Below are 20,761 nucleotides of genomic sequence, written 5' to 3' on the forward strand. Positions count from 1 at the left end.
ACATACTCAGTGTTTCCTACCTGTGTCGGGGGGTTTGATGAGGTCCATGATGGCAGAGTCTGCTCCTTTAGTGTAGACCGTGATCTGATCCGTCAGAGGGTGTCTCACCACCACGGACATGCGTTTCCTGGTGGAGTCGAAGCCCAGTGTGTGCAGCAGCTCAAAGCTCAACTTCCCCAGGTGTGGCAGTTCCACGGTCACCTGGTCTGGGAGGCGTCCGACGAGGGAGCACTTGTAGGCCCTGGCGGCATAGACCAGCGCAGCCTCATCAGGCGACTCCGCCTCGTAGCGCAGTTCTCCGTCGTCCGGGTTCCACGCCTTCCCGTTGTAGCAGGGTGGGACGGGGCCGAAGGAATGCTCGGGGCCTTGGGGAGGCTGCTCCTCGTCCAGTTTGGTGAGCGTGCTTTCTGCAGAGGGGGAGGACAGCAAGCTGGAGCAGCCCTTGTTGGAGGAGCGGTTGGTGATGAGGCTGGAGGAGCTGCTACTGTTGGAGCCTGAGGTCAGTCGGCTTGGGGTGAAGCGCTTAATGAAGTCCTCGATAGTCTTAACTGGGGACTTCAGCTCAAACCTCATCCGGACCTGAAGGAAAAGAAAAAGCAAGTCAATCACACCTGCAGCAGCAAGTAGCAGAACGTATTCTTAAAATTATGAAATATTAACAATGTTTCACTTCCAGGATTGCTCCAGAGCTAGCTGCTTCAGAAAATCCGCCGGATGTCCGTCCCCTTCCTCTGTCTCTGTGTTGGTCCTAACCTTTGGTGGATTTCTGAGGACTATGGTTACCTGGTCCTCAGATCTCTGCAGGGTAAATCCAGACAGCTAGCTAGACTATCTGCCAAATCTGAGTTTTCTGTTGACGACTAAAACTACTTCTGAACGTACACATGTTCCGAAAATCAAACACCTACCCATTGGGCAAATATTTCGATATAAGGATCCAGCCCTACAAAATCGTTATTATGAAGATTAATGTTCGGTAGAAGTAGCAGATATATCGGTTGGCCAATATTATTGGCTGTTATTGGTCTATCCGAGACATGTCTGTATTAACATCACTAAATAGAGCATAATGGCCACGATAAAAAAGTTTTAAAAAAAAGAACAAACAAAAACAGGAAAAACTTCCATGAAACATCATGTTTTGTTTCTCCTGAAGTAGGGACTACTTATTAATCTGTGATCAGCAACTTGTTAAATTGCTTCTAGCAAACACCTCTTACGCTGAAGAAAATTCGCAAGGTGGGGTTTAATATATCATTTCAGCTTTTGTGAAACTAGGCCCGGTGGTAGCAATACAAGAGTTCAGTACTGATGAAAATGCAGCTCCTTGCTTTTATCCTTTAGCCAATCTTTCATCCCAAAGTGGGGCTGTACAATAGCAGAAAGAGTGACTTACAATAGAGGACTCCTGACAGCAGGAGCCATGGCTCTCCCATATATATATATATACTGAAGATATCATCACTATAGATATAATCATTCAGGAGACAGGTTAGCCACAAGGGCATCACAATAAAATGTGAACAATTACATTGGTGCAAGGGACAAGAAAAAACACAAACAATACTAAAAGAGATAAAGAAACAGAAGGGAGACCACACCAAAGCCAATGCTTCTATGAAGATTTGCATTTCTGCACATCTTATCAGATAACCTCCAAAAAGAAACACAGAGTCCATAAATAATGTGTCACTTTAAAAGCTTATTGTGAACAGATTTGTGCCTCTGACCGGCAGGACAGCGAGGGGGCGCCCACAGTGAGTGGAGAGGAGAGGATATCACCTCCGAACAGGACGACCACACCCAGGCTCACACAGAACAGAACAAAAACAAACACTGATACACTGCTGTGATTGGAGAAGCACATCCGACACACAGGCAGCAATCTAGTAAAAGCTATGTGCAAAAGGAGACTTTGTGAGGATTTTGGAAGGACTTTAGGAAAAATAACACCCAACAAATTGAATTATATTTGTCAAAAGATGAATACTACTGCCATGTATTTGATCTACTACTGATGTTCCTTATACATTCCAGCTTTCTAGAATATTATCTAGTTGGTGCACTAAATGCAGGGTTGTTAACAATTAGCAATATACACTTTTTATATATTGTTTGAAATGGTCTTTACACCCTGGCATCAATACATACTTTTTGGGCTCTGAAAAAGGAACAAAAAAAAAAGATTTGTCATCTGTAGTTGCTGTAATCCTGTAAAAACGCCCACCAATCACAAGCTTGTGGTGTGCTTGGAAAGAACCAATGAAATGCCTCCTTGCCCCGCTGCGTGTACTCCACCCCTCCTGTGTACGAGCCTGAGCTCATTACTCGTTGTCGTCACATTGCTAATAGTGGTTATATTTGTTTTAAGTATTTGGTATGATAATATTAGTTGCTCCAATACCTGTGAATAAATTTGCGGCCCTTTCTCCGCTCTGCTCTGGAGCATTGAATAAGCAGTGCTCGTGCACGTCTGTGTGTGGGTCGGAGCCCCGAGGGCAGGGAGAGGGGTTAGACGAGAAAAGATGCTACTTTCAAATCTTGCAAGTTTTTTCAATGTTACCAACCCTGCCTTTAAGATTATGCATCAGAAATGGGGAAATATGTGGCAAAGCAACATCTACTTGTCTGGTTGTATATACTGTATGTCTGTCAGTTGTGACCTTTTCAGCAAAATATAGTTTGCCTCAATTTGTCTGAATGTTTTTTCAAAGGCCCAAACTAGCCTGGTCCTAGGAGACTCTGGTCCATTTCATTGTACAGAGAGTCTCACCACTCTGAATGTTAACTTTCTTGAAGCTTTTTTTCTGCCAGAACCAATCGTTAATAGTTGGTTGTGACTTTGGCTTAGCTTCGCTAGCATTAGCTTTAGCCACCTCATTCACCACGAATGGAGCGAGCTGGAAAATCAAACTTTTCCCGAAACCCGCGAGGGGGGAGGGCCACCAGCAGAACTCATCAAAGATTGTTCTTGCTCGGGCTTTAACTTCTGGATATTCTGCAGCGTTGCCACAGCGGACCCAATGGCTTCGCTCGCACCTTTCTCCTCCACCATTACAGAACTACAACTCAAACTAGTGCACAACCTCGCCTTCATCGTTCTCAGACACACCCTCTGTTTGTGGATTGGACCGGTAATGATTTGACCAGAGAAAACCCCAAAATATACCAAAAAGGTATCCGCTAAACCACAAGGGTTTAGTTTTAGTTTTCAGGCATTTTAGTAAACGAAAGTATTAGTAAAATTAAATCTTTGATCTGTGGTTCCTCAGTCAAAAGTCAGGGAATTGTCAAAGCTATAACATTTGTCCTATGGGGGACACGAATATCCATACAAAATCTCTTCTAATGACTGAAAGATTGGACAAAAAGCAGGCAGAAGAAGAAGGTGAGAGGGTCAAACCAGAACCAGGAACGGATGGTCCGATGGCATTATTTGCTTCCAGATACCAATCCAAACAAACAATGAACGCAACAGAACTTTTTTTTTTTTTTTTTTGATTCAGCTTGATAGTCAGTTATAACCAAAAAAGGACATAAATAAACTACTTTAACCTAGATTTTTCTTTATTACGTGGTACTGGATCAGTGCATAAACTCCAGTAATTCCCGATACCAGCGTTTTAGGCAGTATTGGAGGAGATACTACCTCTCTAAACACACAAGTTTAGATATATACTGTAGGTCCTGCACTACTCTCTGGAAGCCTCTCTGACCAAGTTGACTATCTCAGTCATTTCTGAATGGTGAAAGGGATTACCTCTTATTGACCCGGAGAAGGTTTGACTGGATAGATTTTGTTGAGGTGAGTTTTACCTTTTGCCTGGGCTGGTTGGGAGAAGACACCACCACCGTGTTGCAGATGGTGAGAGCGATGAAGAAATCAATGATGTCAGCGAGTTCAGAGGGCAGCTGGGACATGGGCTGGCTGTGGAAGCGCATGAAGTCCATCTGACTGCTGCATTCATTGACTTTGTCTAGAAGCTGAGGGTCAGGGGTGATATCTTTCTCCTGATGGACAGAGGAGGGTTTGTCAGAGGTGAGCATACATCACAGAGGACGAAGGACGACGTGACGGTGAGGCACACTGACCATGGGGCTGCTGAAAGCTGTGTGCTTAGACAGGATGCTGGCTCGCTTGGCCTCCGCCCTGCTCCCCGTCCTGCGGTGGGACTTGGTGCTCTGGGTGCGCAGCACCACCCGGGCGCTCTGGTGGCTGGTCATACTGTCCCGCCTGGGCAGGGTGCCACCGTGAGACGTACAGTCTTCCTCCTCAGAATCCATCTCCTGGTACATAGCCAGTCTTCTAGCTGGTAAACATACACAAATCATTAAGAGAGACTTAAAAAGGCAATGGCTGCTCACTGTTTTTGTAAGGGAGCGTGTGTGTGTGTGTGTGTGTGTGTGTGTGTGTGTGTGTGCTGGCTTGTCTTACCATTGGCATCATGGGAGTACTCTACCCCTGCCACAGTGCAGCGGCGAAACACCATCTTGTTCTCCGTCAACGTGCCCGTCTTGTCAGAGAAGATGTATTGCATCTGGCCGAGATCCTCGGTGATATTTAGAGCCCTGCACTGCAGGTGAGAGTCCGTCTCCTCGTCGTACAGATCCATGTCCTGATGGATGAAGTACACTTGGCAGATCTTGACAATTTCAATCGACACAAAAAGGGAGATAGGGATCAGCACCTAGGAGAGGACAGAAGCTTTGTTAGAAAACAGACAGAGCTGGTTATCGTTTTTTCAAGCTTGCTTTGTATATGCACATGGGTAGACCGCAAAGTAATTACGATAACTGTATCCACATATCGAGTCAGCTCTAACAACTGGACACTACACTCACAAGTTGAGACTGTGTGATAACCAGTTAGCAAGCACTTAAAATGCTTAGCTAAAAGTAATGGACAACAAGTAAAATATAGATAGCAAGCTGAAGGCCATGATTAAAACCGATAGATAGCTAAAGTTAATGGACAAAAAGGTTAAAAAGATAGTTAGCTAAAAGCAATGGATACATAGTTAAATAGCTAAAAGTTATGGACAAATGGTTAAGTAGGTAAGAGTAATAGATACATGTGAGCTAAAAGCCATGATTAAAATATTAAATTAATAGATAGTTAGTTGGATGAAATAAAGAGTGGTGTCAAGAAGGGGTAGTTGAGTTGATCTGACAGGCCTGTCAGGGTGTGTCTCACCTAAGAGGATTGTGAATCATCATTTTAGACTATTACAGCTTTTATGTTAGCCATCATATTGCTCAAGATCTTAATCATTTAAAAAAGGTACATATAAGGATGCTGGCTATATGTTTAATTGTTTCCCAAAAAGTGGTTTAATCTTGATTGCAACATTTCCAAGGAACACTGCTGGAAAGTAGTTTTGGAAAAATGAGTCATAGCTTTTGGGAAGGCAGTTCAGCCTGCACATTCTCCTCGTGCCTGGATGCCAACAAAGTCATGTGTTTATTTGACAGGGTATCAAGCATGAAGTCAAGCAATACTGGTAGTTCTTTAACCTCAAACAGTAACTGTTTGTTTGTACAGTGAAACAAAACTGCTATCTCCACTGAGCTTCTTCATTTATTCCCAACGTTACCCAATATCAGGGGAACTGAGTGCAGTATCTGACACAGGACAGGGCGACATTTTCACTGACATTTCAGATAAATAGGTCAACTCAATCGATAGGTGTCAGGTGTCATTTCGTCTCGTAATAAAAAGATTATTTTTGCAGTATGAAGCCAGTACTTCCTCACTCCGTTTCCAGCTTAAATGTGACAACAGAGATCTAGATGTCACGCACCCCCGGAGCTGAAAGAACTACTGCCAATCCTTGATTTACAGCAATGCTTGTGTACAGTCAGTGGGATAAAACATTTCAACCCTAACAATACATTCTGTTTTGTCTGTGCCTTTGTTTCTTTAGGCTTCTCTCCAGTTCGTACCTGAAAGACGATGATCATGGTAAGGAAGAGATAAATGGCTGACATGATGGGTGATAAGTCTGTCCCCTCTGGACTAAGAACGTCAAACACAGGTCTCTTATCTCCGTACTGAAACATCCACAGCCCATGACCTGGAACAGCAACACCACAAGGTCAACTCACATAAACACTGGAATAAGAAGATATCAATAAAAAGCACAGCAAACACAGTCATAGATGTTCTTTTTTTGTCTTTTGGTGTAAGAACTATTTGTTTTCCTTCTTTGTGAGCTACCTAGATGTTACTCCTGGATCAATGTGTCATGTTACGTAATTTAGTTTAGATAAGTTTGTGATGTACTTGTTAGATTTTGTTTTGTGTACTTCCTTTTCCTGTGCGTGCCGTGACATATGTTCAAAGACTAGAAAAGACTAGCTGCTTGTCGAGGCATAAGTTAATTATGAATCTTTTTAATACACTTAACTTCTGCAATATAAGTAAAGAAATCAAGGTTTTAATATCAAATGTATCAACAGAGCCATAAGGTTTTTAGAGATTGTAAACAAGGGCTACTCACCAACAGCAGTAAACAGGCACATGACCAGCAGGATGATGACACACCAGAACACATCTACATTCATCTGTCTCTCCAGTTTACTGCGCTTGTAGCGCGGGCCGTTGTTGTTAAGCATGGCTTTGGTCTCGTGACCTGCGAAGACACACAGAGTGTTAACAGCACACTAACAGCAGCAGGTCAGGGGTGAAAAAAATGGAGTGTGACAGCGAGCCTACAACATGGTTATGAGCGAGCTAACCTGCGTAAATGACTATTCCCACAGCCTCTTCGGTGTTGCGGATAGTGCAGCCTCTCAGCAGCAGGTTCTCTTTGTAAAGTGCATCTCTTCGGCCACTTCGATGGACTCTGTCAGGTTAGAAGATGCATAAAAATGACTTCAAGTGCTGGTCTAAAAAAGTTTATCAAACAAGGGCAAAATGATCATTGCTATGTCTTTATACTCAGGTGTAAAAAATACTGCTGCTAGGAGAAACAAAGTATCTGTCTATGCCAGAGCCCCCAAGACAACATCTGTTTATTCTGCTGAGCACCTCAATTGATCATGCTCTAAAGCATCGTGGTCTTCCCTTGCCAGCAGCCCTTATCTCAGCACAAATTGACTCTGATACAGAAGCACTGACCGCTCTACCGCTCCACAGAAACCCCTCGGGCTTAGAATCAATCAGGCAATTCACTGCTCTATCGCTGACCCTTGGACCTCACTTCAGACTCTTAAATTTAAAGCTTGTCGGGCTCATCGCGAGTGTCGATGTTGTACAAAGACTGAATTCAGCCAAGGAAGTTCAAACCTCTCACGGAAAAGGGTTTTAAACTAAAAGTGAGATGTATAGGCTGAGCTGTATCAAATAAGGGGCAAATGTGTCTGTTGTGGGGAGAGCTGAGCTTTTAATGTCAGCCTTAATCCTATTACTAAACCAAGGATTACAAGGGTGTTAGTTTAAACAGCCCCACAACCTTTAGCTGGAAGCAGTGCTTAATCATCTCTGTTGTAGCTTCTTTTAAAGTCACACAACAGTCAGCATGTTTACTAAAAGTTCATCCTTTGGCCTCTGACAGCAGGCCGGTGGACACGTCACCACCGTTATAGATTACTCACTGTGCCTGAGTTCCAAGGCGCCGTAGTTTACACCCAGCGCATCCCAGCTCATAGCTCACACTGTTCAAGAAATTGATAACACTCAGAGACAAAGAGTGCTTTTCTCTCCCACAAAGGAAGTGAGATTAGACTTGGTGCCATTGCTCTTAATGTAATAAAACACTGCTGACACAAATGCCCACCTCATCCTGCCACTGTGCCCCATGCGCCACTGTAGCCTGGCAACGGAATACCTGCAGCATCTGGTCTCCTTCTGAGCAAAGAATAAATGTCATATTAATGTAAGTGCGGTTCAGCCCGGCCGTTTTACTGTAAGCTCAGAGGATGTTTCTCATCTTCAGGGAAGAGACACAATGAAAAGGCCAAGTAGAGACACCTGGCATTATTCCAGGTCTCTGATACGCTAACAATAGCAGGGAGCGGACACGCTGCATCCCACTGAGAACATGACCATGAATAGTTCAAAATTTTAAGAAAAGCACTAATTTGCTTTCTTTCTGAAGATTAGCAAAGAAGATCAACAGCACTCTTATGTCTGTAGGAAATCAGAGGAAACCATTAGCTCTGTGAGAATGTAACCGTCTAACATGTTTTAGCTCATTGGTTTGAATTAAAGCTTAAAATGTGACATGATGTGTTGTATTTGTCCTGAATTATTTCTTGGCTGGGCGCTGTGACTTTGTGGAGTCCTGTTCTCACCATGAAGTTGCCTGGCAACTATCTTCAGATAAGTGAGTGAAAACGTTTTATGTCAACATGAAAACTTGTATATGCAAGAATAAAATTACACTGCATGGATAACCCAATTTCAACTGTGTTACTGTAGATGTTTGAGTGCCAACTCGTGCCAATTGGCATCCAAGATTTGGAAGTAAAACAACTTAGTTTTGCATTGTGCTGACTAACAAGATACAGAAAAAAAATAGTATTACTGGCTCGCGGTTGTAAGGCTCCACCAACCACTCAAGTTGCAGTTTACATCCATTATCACATAATAACCATAACATAACAAACATGTATGAAAATGTTATATGGCCCAAAACATTTCAGTGTAATCAGTTCATCCTAGAGACCAAATAGACGTTTGTTCCAAATCTGTGTCTTCTCCAAATCCAGATGTCGAGAGTAGTAGTATGGGTCAAGCTCCAAAACCCCCAGATCCTACATTTCGCATCAAGCAACTCAATAGCTTCTCTGATTAGTCTCACCTGGCATAGTTCAGTCACTGAAGTATAAAATTAAAGCTAGTTGACCAGTATGAAACACGACAAGTGGATGAACAAATGTCACTAGTCACATACTGGTTAGTACAACGGCCACAAAGCTATATAGCAATTAGCTTAAATGCGCCTAATAAAAGGAAAGGGACAAAGTACACACAACAGGATGGGCTGAATCTACAAGCTTTTCCTCTTTTGCCATCTCGGTCAATACCTCCACTACATCTTGAGAAAAACATATCCTCAAGCATTTCTACTGCAAACACACACAAAAGGACGTAAGGTATTACACAGGAAATCAGCTGAAAAAAGGGGGACAAGTTGTTGTCGCTTAATACGCAAGCTGGGCAAGCTCTGGCAGAGGTCTAGGAACTACAGCTTCAGTCATCAGGCTGCAACGAGCAGCTGATTCTTCTGTTTATTCTGGTCACGAGGAAACACATAAATATTCACATGTGCATGGTCAAACAGACAAAACCACAACGCAGGAAAGCAAATTGTCATCTTGACTTGGAAAAACTATTTAAGTCATAATTATAAGCTGGAGACTCCTGGCTTTTCAACAAACCGCAGTTTCACATTATTTCCATTCTGGAGCTAAACATCACTGAAAATGTCACTGCATCATTTTAAAATAAAATAAAAAACTTGACAAATAAAGTTGAGCATCTTAGGTTTCAAACGTTGGTTTTAAAATGTTGGGCAGCCGTCAGTCCCACCTTGTACAGAGCGGACTAAACAGGAGAATACTCACATGTAGCCTCGGAATCTGTTCAGGTCGTTGTTGGGTTTCTCACATTCAATCATGCCGTTGTACTTTAAGGGGTCAAAATCACAATCCTGCAAACAGACAACCAAGCCATTATTCAGGCAGGAGCTGGAGCGCATATGGAGGGACACATATGGTGTATTTTAAGATTGAAACATGTTTATGATCTGAGGTGCAGTCAATGAGAGATGCTGGATTTTCATGGGGCTCGTAGACATTAATTAATTTTTTAGTTTTAATGTTTGCATTTGATAAATTATTGAATGTTTTGTAAATTATCAACATTACCAGTATTATTCTACTACTTATAAGAAAATATTTTCACCAGAAATAGAAAAACACATTTAGCTTTGATAACAAGTGCGCACACAACTTTAAAAAATGTAACTTTTAAAATACAGAGTAGTGAAACTAGCATCTTCATATTAACAAAAAATAATCACTTCTTGGGTAATTGCAGCCGTAATTGGTTGACTTTTCTTAAGTGATTAGCTGGGTGTAAAGTTCCAAATAAGCTTTTGCGAACATGAAGTTTTGCATCCAACAACAAAATTCTTTCAAGCTATTCGTGTGACATACGTAGACCAATCAGGATTAGGGGTGTAATGATACATTGATCTGGATCGATATATTGACTGAATGCTTATTGATCCAATATCATTGATACAAAGTGAAAATATCAATACCTGGTCATCTTTAAAATGCGCTTTCATTTTGAAATTACCACTTTATATTTATTCTTTTCTATTAAAAAGAGTAGTTATAGATTTTTGTTTTTCTTTATGCTAATTTTTTGGGGCTTTTCCCTTTATTGTATTGGGAAATGCCTCGTCATTCTATATCGATTTCAATATCCACAGAGTAAAGCTCATCAGCGTCCACCATCTACCATGATCTGATAGTGTCTGTGATTGGCTGTCCAACGTTACATGTATTAGAAACAGGCAGAAAAACCTCGACGTTACACAGAGACGGGCTCACGTAGTCGGACCTGGATCATCAATAAAAAGATTTGTGCCTTTAACGTGTGATGTTGTAATTTCTTTTTGTTTCATAAGTATTGTTTAGGAGCAGGTATAGAAGTCATGGTATTGGTATCGGTACCTGTATCAAACATTTTTTTATGATACCCAGCCCTAGTAATATCAGTAAATATTGTATCGTTGTCCTAAGAATCAATACATCGTATCGTGATTAAATAAGATATTGACTGCAGTAATCAGGATAAGATGGAGACAAAATGTTAAGGAGCGGCCGCCTCACCAGGTCAAGGAAGCTGCGGACGACCTGCCTCTGCTTGAGGTTGGTCTCCCCGTCCAGTGTGGCGGTCTCAATGTGGCACAGGCGGTCGGGGTCACTGGAGCTCAGCAGCAGAACATCGGCGGGGAGGATCTCGTTACATCGCAGCCTGATGAAGTCTCCCACCCGAACCTCCTTCCAGTACCTCTCCACGTATCGTCTGTCCGCTCTGCCAGAACAATGAGAGGACAAAAGGGCTGGTAGAAGCTGCAGGGTGAGAGATGTGGTGCTATTGTTTTTATAATTGGTGCTTCTATAAACAGAAACTGCAGCTCAACTTCCATAAATCAGTACGGGACTGGAAATGTGTCGCGCGTGAAAGAGGACAGCCTGTTTGTTGATATCCAATATCCTCGACAACTTCCTCCTCAATACATCCATCAATAGACAAAAATGTCCAAAATGTTGTTTAGCAGGGACATAGCACTGCATTACATAGCGGTTTGGGATGAGACTTTTTTAGAGGGTTAAATGAACTAAGGAGGAATAAATTCCACTTTGTACAACATGACATCTTTTTGTTACAACACTGTTTCAAAATAAATCTTACAAGGGTTTTCTATTCTCAGTCCACGTCACTACAATCAAACAATCGATGAGTTTGCAGTGTCACGCTGAGAGACCGTACATGACGTCACTACTTAGAGGAACTTGCTGCACTCGCATCTATTAACGGGCAAAACTTCACTAAATGGTAACCACGGTTCATTTCTGAACAATTTGATATTCCTGGTTGTGAATATTCTAAATAATGCATACAGCCAGGCTACAAACAACAGTCAGGAAGTGAAAGGGAAAAACACTCATAATGTTATTTATTCATAACAACCAGCCCCCCACCCCCTCTCCCCCTTTGACATTAATGACTCATATTCAAGTATATAAAACGTTCCTTCCCTTGAATTTTGTCACCAAAATGCACGTGGGGTCAGCATGAAAATCAGACTATTGCCATGCACTTTATATTCCACTGAACAAATAAACAGAATCTAAAAGGACAATGACAAACTGAAAACCTATGTTAGTAATATTTCTCGAGCTGCAAAGATGAACCGCTCAGAATTAATCACCAACTATTTTGATTATCGATTCATTGGTTGGAGTCGTCTCTTATAACAAAAAAAGGTCAAAGTTCTCTTAAAGCTTCTTAAATGTGAACATTGTGTAGCTTCTCTACTCCTCTGTGACAGTAAACTTAGTCTAGGGTTGAGTTATGGAAAAAACAAGACATTTAGAACGTCATCTTGGGCTTTGGGAAACATCAATTGATATTTATCACCATTTTATAACCCAACAGATGAATCCACTATAAAAATACTCGTTAGTTGCAGCCCTAAACATTCCCTCTTAGTCTTGTTTTTGTAGTGCCTGAAAACTCATCCATAGCCTGAGGTGAGATGGAAAAGACTTAGGCCGCAGATAGAGCACACACTTGTTCAATAAGTGACCCAGTGTTGTAAAGTTGGCTATTGCAGTAAGAGTTGGAACTCAGTGCAGTGTGTGAGGTATACTTACTGATACACTGACTGATCAGTCAACCAGTCAATCTCTGAAGTAGTTCATTCAATAAATTACTTTATACTATAGTAAAATACACTTATTTTGAGACTGGGTTTAGTCAAAGTTCCTGAGCAGTGTATGACTACAAATAAGCAGGAAATCTATCTGCATATCCAAAACCTTTAAAACTGAAAATATATCAAAATATATTTTAAGTTTTGGGCCGTTACATATCAAAAGCAATTTGAAAACATCCCTTTCCGGAACATTGTGACCGTCCATAGACCATGAATGATCAATTAATTGAGAAAATAGTCTGCAGATGCATCGCTAATGATAATGATTGTTAGTAGGAGTTCACTTAAGTTTCTACTTTTTTGGCAAAGCACAATGCATGCTGTCTGGAGAAAGGAAGAAAAACACTTCTGTAAGACAGAGAGATATTGGGGGGGTGCCACAAAGAATCACCAACAACTACAACCCATTTTAAAAGATGGCAGCATACGTAAAAAGGCCGCCACATGAGTAAACTTACATTTTAAATGCGTGATTGTAGTGAGCATGTAGTTTTTGTTATCTTTGACTTCACATCTTAATAAATACTATACTGTAACAATAACCAAGATGTATATCTGTGAATGCGATGAATACTATGCCTGTTGGAAATACCCCTGAGCGCTGTTCTTACAAAAAAGGTCACAACTACCCCCAAGGATTTCAACTTAGAGCAACAATAAGGAATAGAGGATAAATGGTATGTGTTTTTCTACATTTACATTAAAACCCACCAGAGATATTCTCTGAAACAAACAGAAAGTGAAATGAGGACAGAATCTGAGGTCTACTGGCTGTCCACAGTCCTTCAATGCTGCTTAATTGTGAAATGTATCTCCCAGTCTTTGTGCATGACTCCAAAATAACTAGAGTAAATAGAGCAGAGAAAGTAGGGTCCATGCACTTCACTAATTAATTCTCCAGTTATGGAAGAATGTATCAGCTTAGATAGACAACGGCAAGTTCAGTTGTGGTCAAACTGGATGTTCACAGACGTGGGAGTTCAGAACAAACCATTACTATCTGTCCAATCGGAGTTTTCTGTTGACAACTAAAACTACTTCTGAACGTACACATGTTCCACCAAAACAACTTCCTTCCTGAGACTATTTAGCAGAGGCACCGTGGCTCTGTCCAGAGATTAGCCCCACCCAAGGTGATTGTGATTGGTTTAAAGAAATGTCAATAGACCAGGGTATGTTTTCTCCCATCCCAGAATGCTGTGTGGTCTAGGCAGACCCTCTTTTGCAGCGCTGTGGAGGAAGGTCTGGCAAAGAGAGACCATTTCTCAGTGAATCAATTAGTTGGTCTATAAAATTTGAGAAAATGGTAAAAATGTTGATCTGTGTTCTCCAAAGCCCAAGATGATGTCCTCAGATGGCTTGTTTTTGATATTCAGATTACTGTCACAGAGGAGAGAGAAACTAGAACATATTCCCATTTAACAAGCTGGAATTAAAGAGCTTACTTTTCTCATAAAAAATGGTTGGCGATTCATTTAATAGTTGAACACTAATCGATTCATCTTTGCAGCTCTATACCCCATATCATAAAGACAACCTCATTCTGCGTTTCCAAATGAAAAGTGTCTGTGTAAGGAAGTGAAGAAAAGCATTAGGCAAACCATTCACACATGGTTCATTACCTGCAGTTAGAAAGAGAGCAATCGGCAGTTTAAGCGACTGTGTATTTTACCTTGAGAAAAATAAAATGACAGTGCCATGCAGGTTTCGTCAAGTCAGCGGTTGCCAGGTTGGGAAAGGAGATGTTTTGCACTCTATCGCCACAGCGCAAGAAAATTCAATTATGTCCAACCTTGACAGAGCAGCGTTGGGTCACAACTTAGCTAAACCTGTGGAGCCACTAAACACAGAGCCTTTTGATTACCATGAATTATGCTCTGTACATGGACGACAGTGCTGCTTTTCATTAGCAAAAACACTCTGCACTGGCAGGCTCGGGGGTATAGTTAGTAGTAGAGAAAGCTTGGGAGGGAAACAGGTTGTCAGGTATACTGTCTCATACGTAATAATAATGACAGCACTAAGGGAACATCTGTATAATCAGAACAACTTTTTTACACCTCTCTGACAGATAGGTGGGCAGCAAACTGGAGGTTTTCTGGACTTCACGATTCCACATGTGGTATATAAATATATTGCTTATGGGTTAAGCCAGGCTTCACTCTGAGGCCTGAACTGTTTTATGTTCCCCATCCTGGACCCAGATATCTGTCTGAGAGTCTGACATCTGGGTACAAGCATGAAGGCCAGGTTGCATCATGTGGCAAGAAAGTGGAGAAAGTGTGAGCAATCTGCCTTCCACAGCTGATGGGAATGTGTGTGTGAGATGCATTGGGGGAGGACAGTTTGTACTAAACACACAAGGTTTCAGCAACAGCTGGCCACTGCTGGCTGCTGCCAGGACCTAGGCCCCGCTTACCTGCTGTACGCCAGACAATCCATGTGATTGATTTCTCGGTCCGACCTGTGTCTTCTGTAGTCCTCCCATAAGTCTTTGATGGCAGTGACAGACAAGATGAAAACTACAGGAGCCAGAGCTAGTTCTGGCTGAAAGGCACTGACAACTGGAACGAAATTCAGCAAAGCGATGAAAACAAAGTAGACATTAGCAAATCTGTGGAACTGTTCGAACAGATTCTTTGGCAGGAAAGACAGCACAGTGTATTTGGTCGTCTTAATCTTGTTGTTTGCATAGTTCCGGTTCGGGTTTTCCGACCCTTTGGCGTTGTCATACAGTATGTTGGCGTGGACTGTCCTGGTTTTGTTCTCCTTTGGTTTCTTCTTTCTCTGCCTTGCGGCTTGTGGAGCTCTGGCCGTCCCGGGCTCTTCGCCCTCTCGCGCCATAGCCAGTCCCTGCTTGAAACTTTCCCACAGTCGTGGTTTTCCTGTCCTCTCATACAAAACAACACTAAGTGCTAGCTAAGTTATCATCCTTCTACCGTGTGGAGAATGTCTTTTCGTTTATGCTCACAAACAGCTCCTTCTCATCCATGTCGACTCCTCTTTTCGCGAGTCAGAGAAAAACTTTTGCCTGTTTGGCTTCTCCTTTTTCCCCCTACTGCTGGGAAGGATGCTGAGATAGTAGGGAGGGCTAACTCCGGCTTCCCACAGCTCCCCGCTGGATTTCTAAGTTATGTGGATGGGCCTTCGCTACGGCTGGCGTCCGGGTGCGGTGTGTGTATATCGGCGCATGCGCGCAGGCTGAGCAAAAACAGAGCGCTCGTCAGCGGTCAGGGGTCGCACTCTTTTGGAAATGGGAAGGCCCCTCCCATTGGGCCCCTCCCACAGGGCCCCTCCCACAGGGCCCCTCCTCGACCCAACCTGGGGTTGTGTGTCTCCAAGTGCCACGCGGTATTATTGGAGTTTACACTGGCTCACAGGAAGCAGCCAAATACACACAGCGCAATAAGTGTGTCAGTTTGCACAAGAGAGACAAAAATAACTAATAAAAAGTCTGATTCATGTTTGTATTTCTATTGTCTATACATTTGAGATGGAGAATCTTTGATGTAGAATTAAAGTTTTACTATCCTTCTAATATTGATAACATTAACACTAGTGATAACATAATAATAATGTAAGAAAGATGGGAAAATAAACCCATTGAAATCAGAAAATAATAACAAAATACATACATTAAATGAGTTAGCTCTATAAAAACCACAGTGTGTTATATTTTACAGATGAATTTAATGTAGAAGTTTTCACTATGCTACAGGACCCCTGATAGAGCCAGTCCTACACTGCGCTGTGATTGGCCAGCTTGTGTCTTTGGGGTAAGTGAAGGTTCAAATGACAATTGATTTTTTTTTTGTTTCTTGCCAGGCCACTAGCATCATTTTGACAAACTAGGAGCTAAATAACTTCTAAACCCAAAATCCAGACCTCAGACTCATTAATCAATTAAACCTGAAATAACCGCCTTCAACTAAGAGACAAAGTTGGAAGTAACTAGGGAAGAAAGTCAAACGGCCTTTCAGTTTGCTAAAGACACATTTTACTAAAGAGCTACAAGAAGAAAAAGTGAGTATTCATCCGTCAGTTTGCAAGAAGCACAACTCCAAATGAATGCTAATGGTGACACTAAGGTCTACACAGTATACGGACTGGGAACCCGCAAGGATTTCCATGTACCCACTTAAACATGTCCAATGACAGGCAACAACGTTTCCATCATATTTTAGATATGTTTTGAATTGACATCTGTTGTTTTCTTCTTCACATAAAGGGATTCCCACCTTAAATTGGTGCATGAAAATGTGTCCGAATACAGGAAATGAAGTCGTTGATGCTCAAAACTCGCCTGGGGCAGGACACCCAGAGATTCTTTGTCCTGCTGTCTTGTTGACACGCTATTATGTACTTTTGTATGAAAAAAATCCATGCCACCTTATACACCGTTTTATAAATTCATTCAAGCATGACAATGTGGCAGACACCATATTATTTACAACTTTAGCCTTCTAAAAGTAAAGTAAATCTTTCTTTTCAATGGTCAGCAACTGTTATTATGAAGTATACAACATAATGGTCAGATATTTCTCTAATCATATAGTGCAGTATGTCTATTAAATTATCAATCACATATATAAATCTATATATTATATAATATAAACATAATTATGATATAAGCATTAAATATAAAAAGACACCATGCTGTGCTTTTTTTAGATTCTACCACTAGGAGTCACCAAAGTCAGAACATCCTACACATGGGGGCTCCGGAGTTTATTGCATAAACAGAAAAAGCAGTAATTTGAGACAATGAATCGTTGAACACTTACAAATAAATTCCCAGCAAAACTGGGCGTACATAATAATTCTGGATGAAGACATTCCAAAATGAAATCGCTGACCAGTGAGCCCCGAGCACTGAATGAACAAACGACCCAAAGATCTGAAGTTTTAGTACCTCCAGAGACTGAGGGGCCACCTATCCAGCAGGTTCCCCAGAGGAGATAAACCAAAGGGCCGTCCTATCCTGGGCAGTCTACAGCAAGGACAGTCAGCTGTTGAGCTGAAAACTACTGGCTGAGTGTAGGTACACTGGGGCATCTTGACTGAACAATTCAATTTCCCGTGATTAATGACAACAGGCCGACTCTGGCCTCAAACAGCCAACATTGCACTAAGCAAACAATAACAACTAAATTAAATCAGGGTGGGCTTTTCAACTGAAAATAAAATCATCCCACACCTTTGTTCCTTTTAGGAAAATGAGGCTTTGTGTCTCATGGGCTCAAACGTAACAGAATCTACTTTCTGTACATGTGGTCATTTCAATCAGGAGAGACATGCTTGCAGATATGCAAATAAGGTTTATTGTACAGCTAAGTGAAGTGTACAAAGTCTTTGCAATTATAATATATAAACGATACAAATATTTTGCATCTCTTTATGTAGGGGTAGAGAGCCACCAGACCCCCCGACAGAACCTAGACACTGGTGGTGGCAACGGAGGAGCCCGAAGACCAGACCGAAGGAGGCTCTGGACCGCTCAGCTGGAGTAGAGGACTGGAGGTGGAAGAGGACTGGAGGCTTGCACTCTTTGCCTGCAACAACAGTGAATGGCACAAGGAGAACCAGATTTTTTGAAAGCAGGGTTGTGACTCTGTGATTGGCCCTTGCAATTTGTGTACGATTCTGATTGGTTGAGCAGGAAGGTGAACGCCTTTACCAGCTGATTCCATTCAGGAAGAGAGCATTGATTAACTTAGGTCTTCCTGAAACAATTACGCTGAGCTATATTTAAATCTGGAGAGACTAGCTGCATTTATGTAACAGTTATAAACAGCAAAGAAGTACATTACCAGCTGAACTAATTTTGGAGTGCAGTGATTAAAAGTTCGGTTTTCCTGAAAGAATTTATTTTGAGCTACATTATCTGGTCTTACAATAGTGGCGGCTGGAAAAAAAAATTGTAAGAAGTTGTGGCTTTGGTTTCTGCCACAAATGCAAATTAGGGTTGTTTTATTGTATTTCTCTTCTCTGCACATCCCTTTTTATTGTGTAACTGAGTGAAGATCCTTCTCATGTTTTCCGCCCCATAAGTAGCCATCCTTGCTGTGATACAGTTGGTTCAGGGATTCCTCCAAATGAATTTTAGCAAAAACATTACATTGAATCATGTATTGTGTGATTGTGAACATGGAGGCAACACATTTTCCTTGTTCCTAGTGCTGATATTCACACACTAGATATAGCTTTGATATGAATATTATAAACTCTTTTTGCATCTCCATGACTACAGGAGATGGAGTGATGAGGGGCTGACACTCTTCCACTGCAGTTTTAATAGTCACTCTGCATCTGTGTTCACTTTGATTTCATCCTGGTGTCCTTGAATGTAACATAAAAATGACATCACAAGGACATGCACTCTCCCAGAGTGATCTGACATGCTGCCCTTGGAGAGGAGCTCACAGCTCATGGTGGATCGTGGATCATGCTTCATTCATTTACTCGCCGTTTCATGGAGGAAGTACAGGGAGGCAAAGCTGAGCAGGAAAGACACACTTGCCATCAAGGGTGTAACTTTGGTTTGAGATGGGGGGGGGGGGGCAAGAATCAAGAGGTCGGTGGGCCCTCTGCCAGAAAAATTGTTTCTATTTGAATCCCATTTCCTGCATTTTCTACATAAGTTTAGGGATGGTGACAAGAGTTTTAGTACCTCCAGAGACTGAGAGGCCCCTTATCAGCAGGTTCCCCAGAGGAGATAAACCAAAGGCCCATCCTATCCTAGGGCAGTCTACAGCAATGACAGCAAGCTGTTGAGCTGAAAACTACTGGCTGAGTGTAGGTACACTGGGGCATCTTGGCTTGGAGAACAATTCAATTTCTCCATTGATTCAGTATATTACAAGTTTTACATTATTCATGTCTTTGTGCAAACACAACTGGCACATACACAATATGTACACATAACACTATCTCAGCGGCAAAATGATCAAATAAATGATTATATGCTTTCAACACAAGACTGTGTACGGTCTTATTAAAACAAAGCAGCCAATAGTGAAAGGATTACTTAGGTCCTTAAGCACTATTTGACCTGTGTAGCAGGGTGAGGTGGAGCCAGTCTTAACTATACTTTATATAAAGTTTGGTAGTTTGGTGGTTCCTAATCTATATCCACAACGTTCCCCTTTCCTTTCAGCCGGATGTCTGTCCCCTTCCTCTGTCTCTGTGTTGGCGTTCTAACCTGCAGCTGATTTCTGGGGACTATGGTGACCTGGTCCTCAGATCTCTGCAGGGTAAATCCAGACAGCTAGCTAGACTATCTGTCCAATCTGAGGACTATGGTTACCTGGTCCTCAGGTCTTTGCAGGGTGAATCCAGACAGCTAGCTAGACTATCTGTCCAATCTGAGGACTATGGTTACCTGGTCCTCAGGTCTTTGCAGGGTGAATCCAGAAAGCTAGCTAGACTATCTGTCCAATCTGAGGACTATGGTTACCTGGTCCTCAGATCTCTGCAAGGTAAATCCAGACAGCTAGCTAGACTATCTGTCCAATCTGAGGACTATGGTTACCTGGTCCTCAGGTCTCTGCAGGGTAAATCCAGACAGCTAGCTAGACTATCTGTCCAATCTGATGGTCAGGCCCCTTCCAAAGGTTTACAAGATAAATCTGAGGGGTCTTGAGGTGATCTTTCACTCTTTTCTGATGTTTTATAGACCAAAAGATTAATTGAGAAAACAACAAGCCTTAGACATTTTTCAAAGACTTCAATTTTCCAATATAAAAATAATAGAGTTTCCTCAAACAGTTATTGAAATTAAACCATGTGAGAAGTTTGGCGGGAAAAGGTCGGGTAAATATGCCTTTGGTTCACAGATAATTGACTTGTGTCAAGAAACCTTGTGCAGACAATGATTTTTTGAGGGTTCATAGCCAAATTGGGAACCACTGGTTTCATATATAGCATTGTGTTGTATTCTATTAGCATCTGTAAAATCCTAATTAGAAAAGAAACTAGTAAGTAGAGTTAAAAAGGATGTTTCTCTCTGAAATTAGAGATTAGAGGAGCACATTTACTTTACCTATCATGAACAGCACTGTGCAATAGCCTCAGGTGATAGGTCAGATTTAGGAAATTAAACCTCCCTCACAAACTAAAAACTCACTAAAAACCACAACAAGAGGGTGCTAGAAAAGGCCTGCTCGGGAAATCTACCGAGCAGACTGGAGATTACTGCAAGAGACACAGCTGCAGTTCATCCAGACGCAGACAGCAAACAACCTGAAGAGGGCATGGTACGCCAGTCAGTACACACTTGCTGCTTCACTTCTCCCAATGCA

The 20,761-nt window shown here is 41.9% G+C and overlaps 1 protein-coding gene across 2 annotated transcripts in view; it reads right to left on the reverse strand.

Annotated features, from left to right (window-relative positions):
* atp10a (ATPase phospholipid transporting 10A) overlaps nt 1-15,624 on the reverse strand; it is a 33,600-nt gene extending 17,976 nt beyond the window's left edge. The window contains exons 1-10 of one of the 2 annotated variants that reach the window (XR_004657949.1): nt 14,881-15,624; nt 10,849-11,053; nt 9,571-9,656; nt 6,739-6,845; nt 6,501-6,632; nt 5,944-6,074; nt 4,436-4,688; nt 4,093-4,310; nt 3,817-4,011; nt 21-579 (exon numbers count right to left, since the gene is read on the reverse strand). Coding sequence is in view for 1 of the 2 variants with exons in the window: in XM_034881787.1 (XP_034737678.1) it covers nt 21-579; nt 3,817-4,011; nt 4,093-4,310; nt 4,436-4,688; nt 5,944-6,074; nt 6,501-6,632; nt 6,739-6,845; nt 9,571-9,656; nt 10,849-11,053; nt 14,881-15,305 (2,311 nt within the window). In the remaining variant the exon portion in view is untranslated. The remainder of the gene's footprint in view (nt 1-20; nt 580-3,816; nt 4,012-4,092; nt 4,311-4,435; nt 4,689-5,943; nt 6,075-6,500; nt 6,633-6,738; nt 6,846-9,570; nt 9,657-10,848; nt 11,054-14,880) is intronic. The other variant, XM_034881787.1, reaches the window with a different exon arrangement.
* Nucleotides 15,625-20,761: the final 5,137 nt, after the last annotated feature.

This window comes from Etheostoma cragini, chromosome 9, assembly GCF_013103735.1.
Source record: "Etheostoma cragini isolate CJK2018 chromosome 9, CSU_Ecrag_1.0, whole genome shotgun sequence".
In the NCBI taxonomy this organism is placed as follows: domain Eukaryota; kingdom Metazoa; phylum Chordata; class Actinopteri; order Perciformes; family Percidae; genus Etheostoma; species Etheostoma cragini.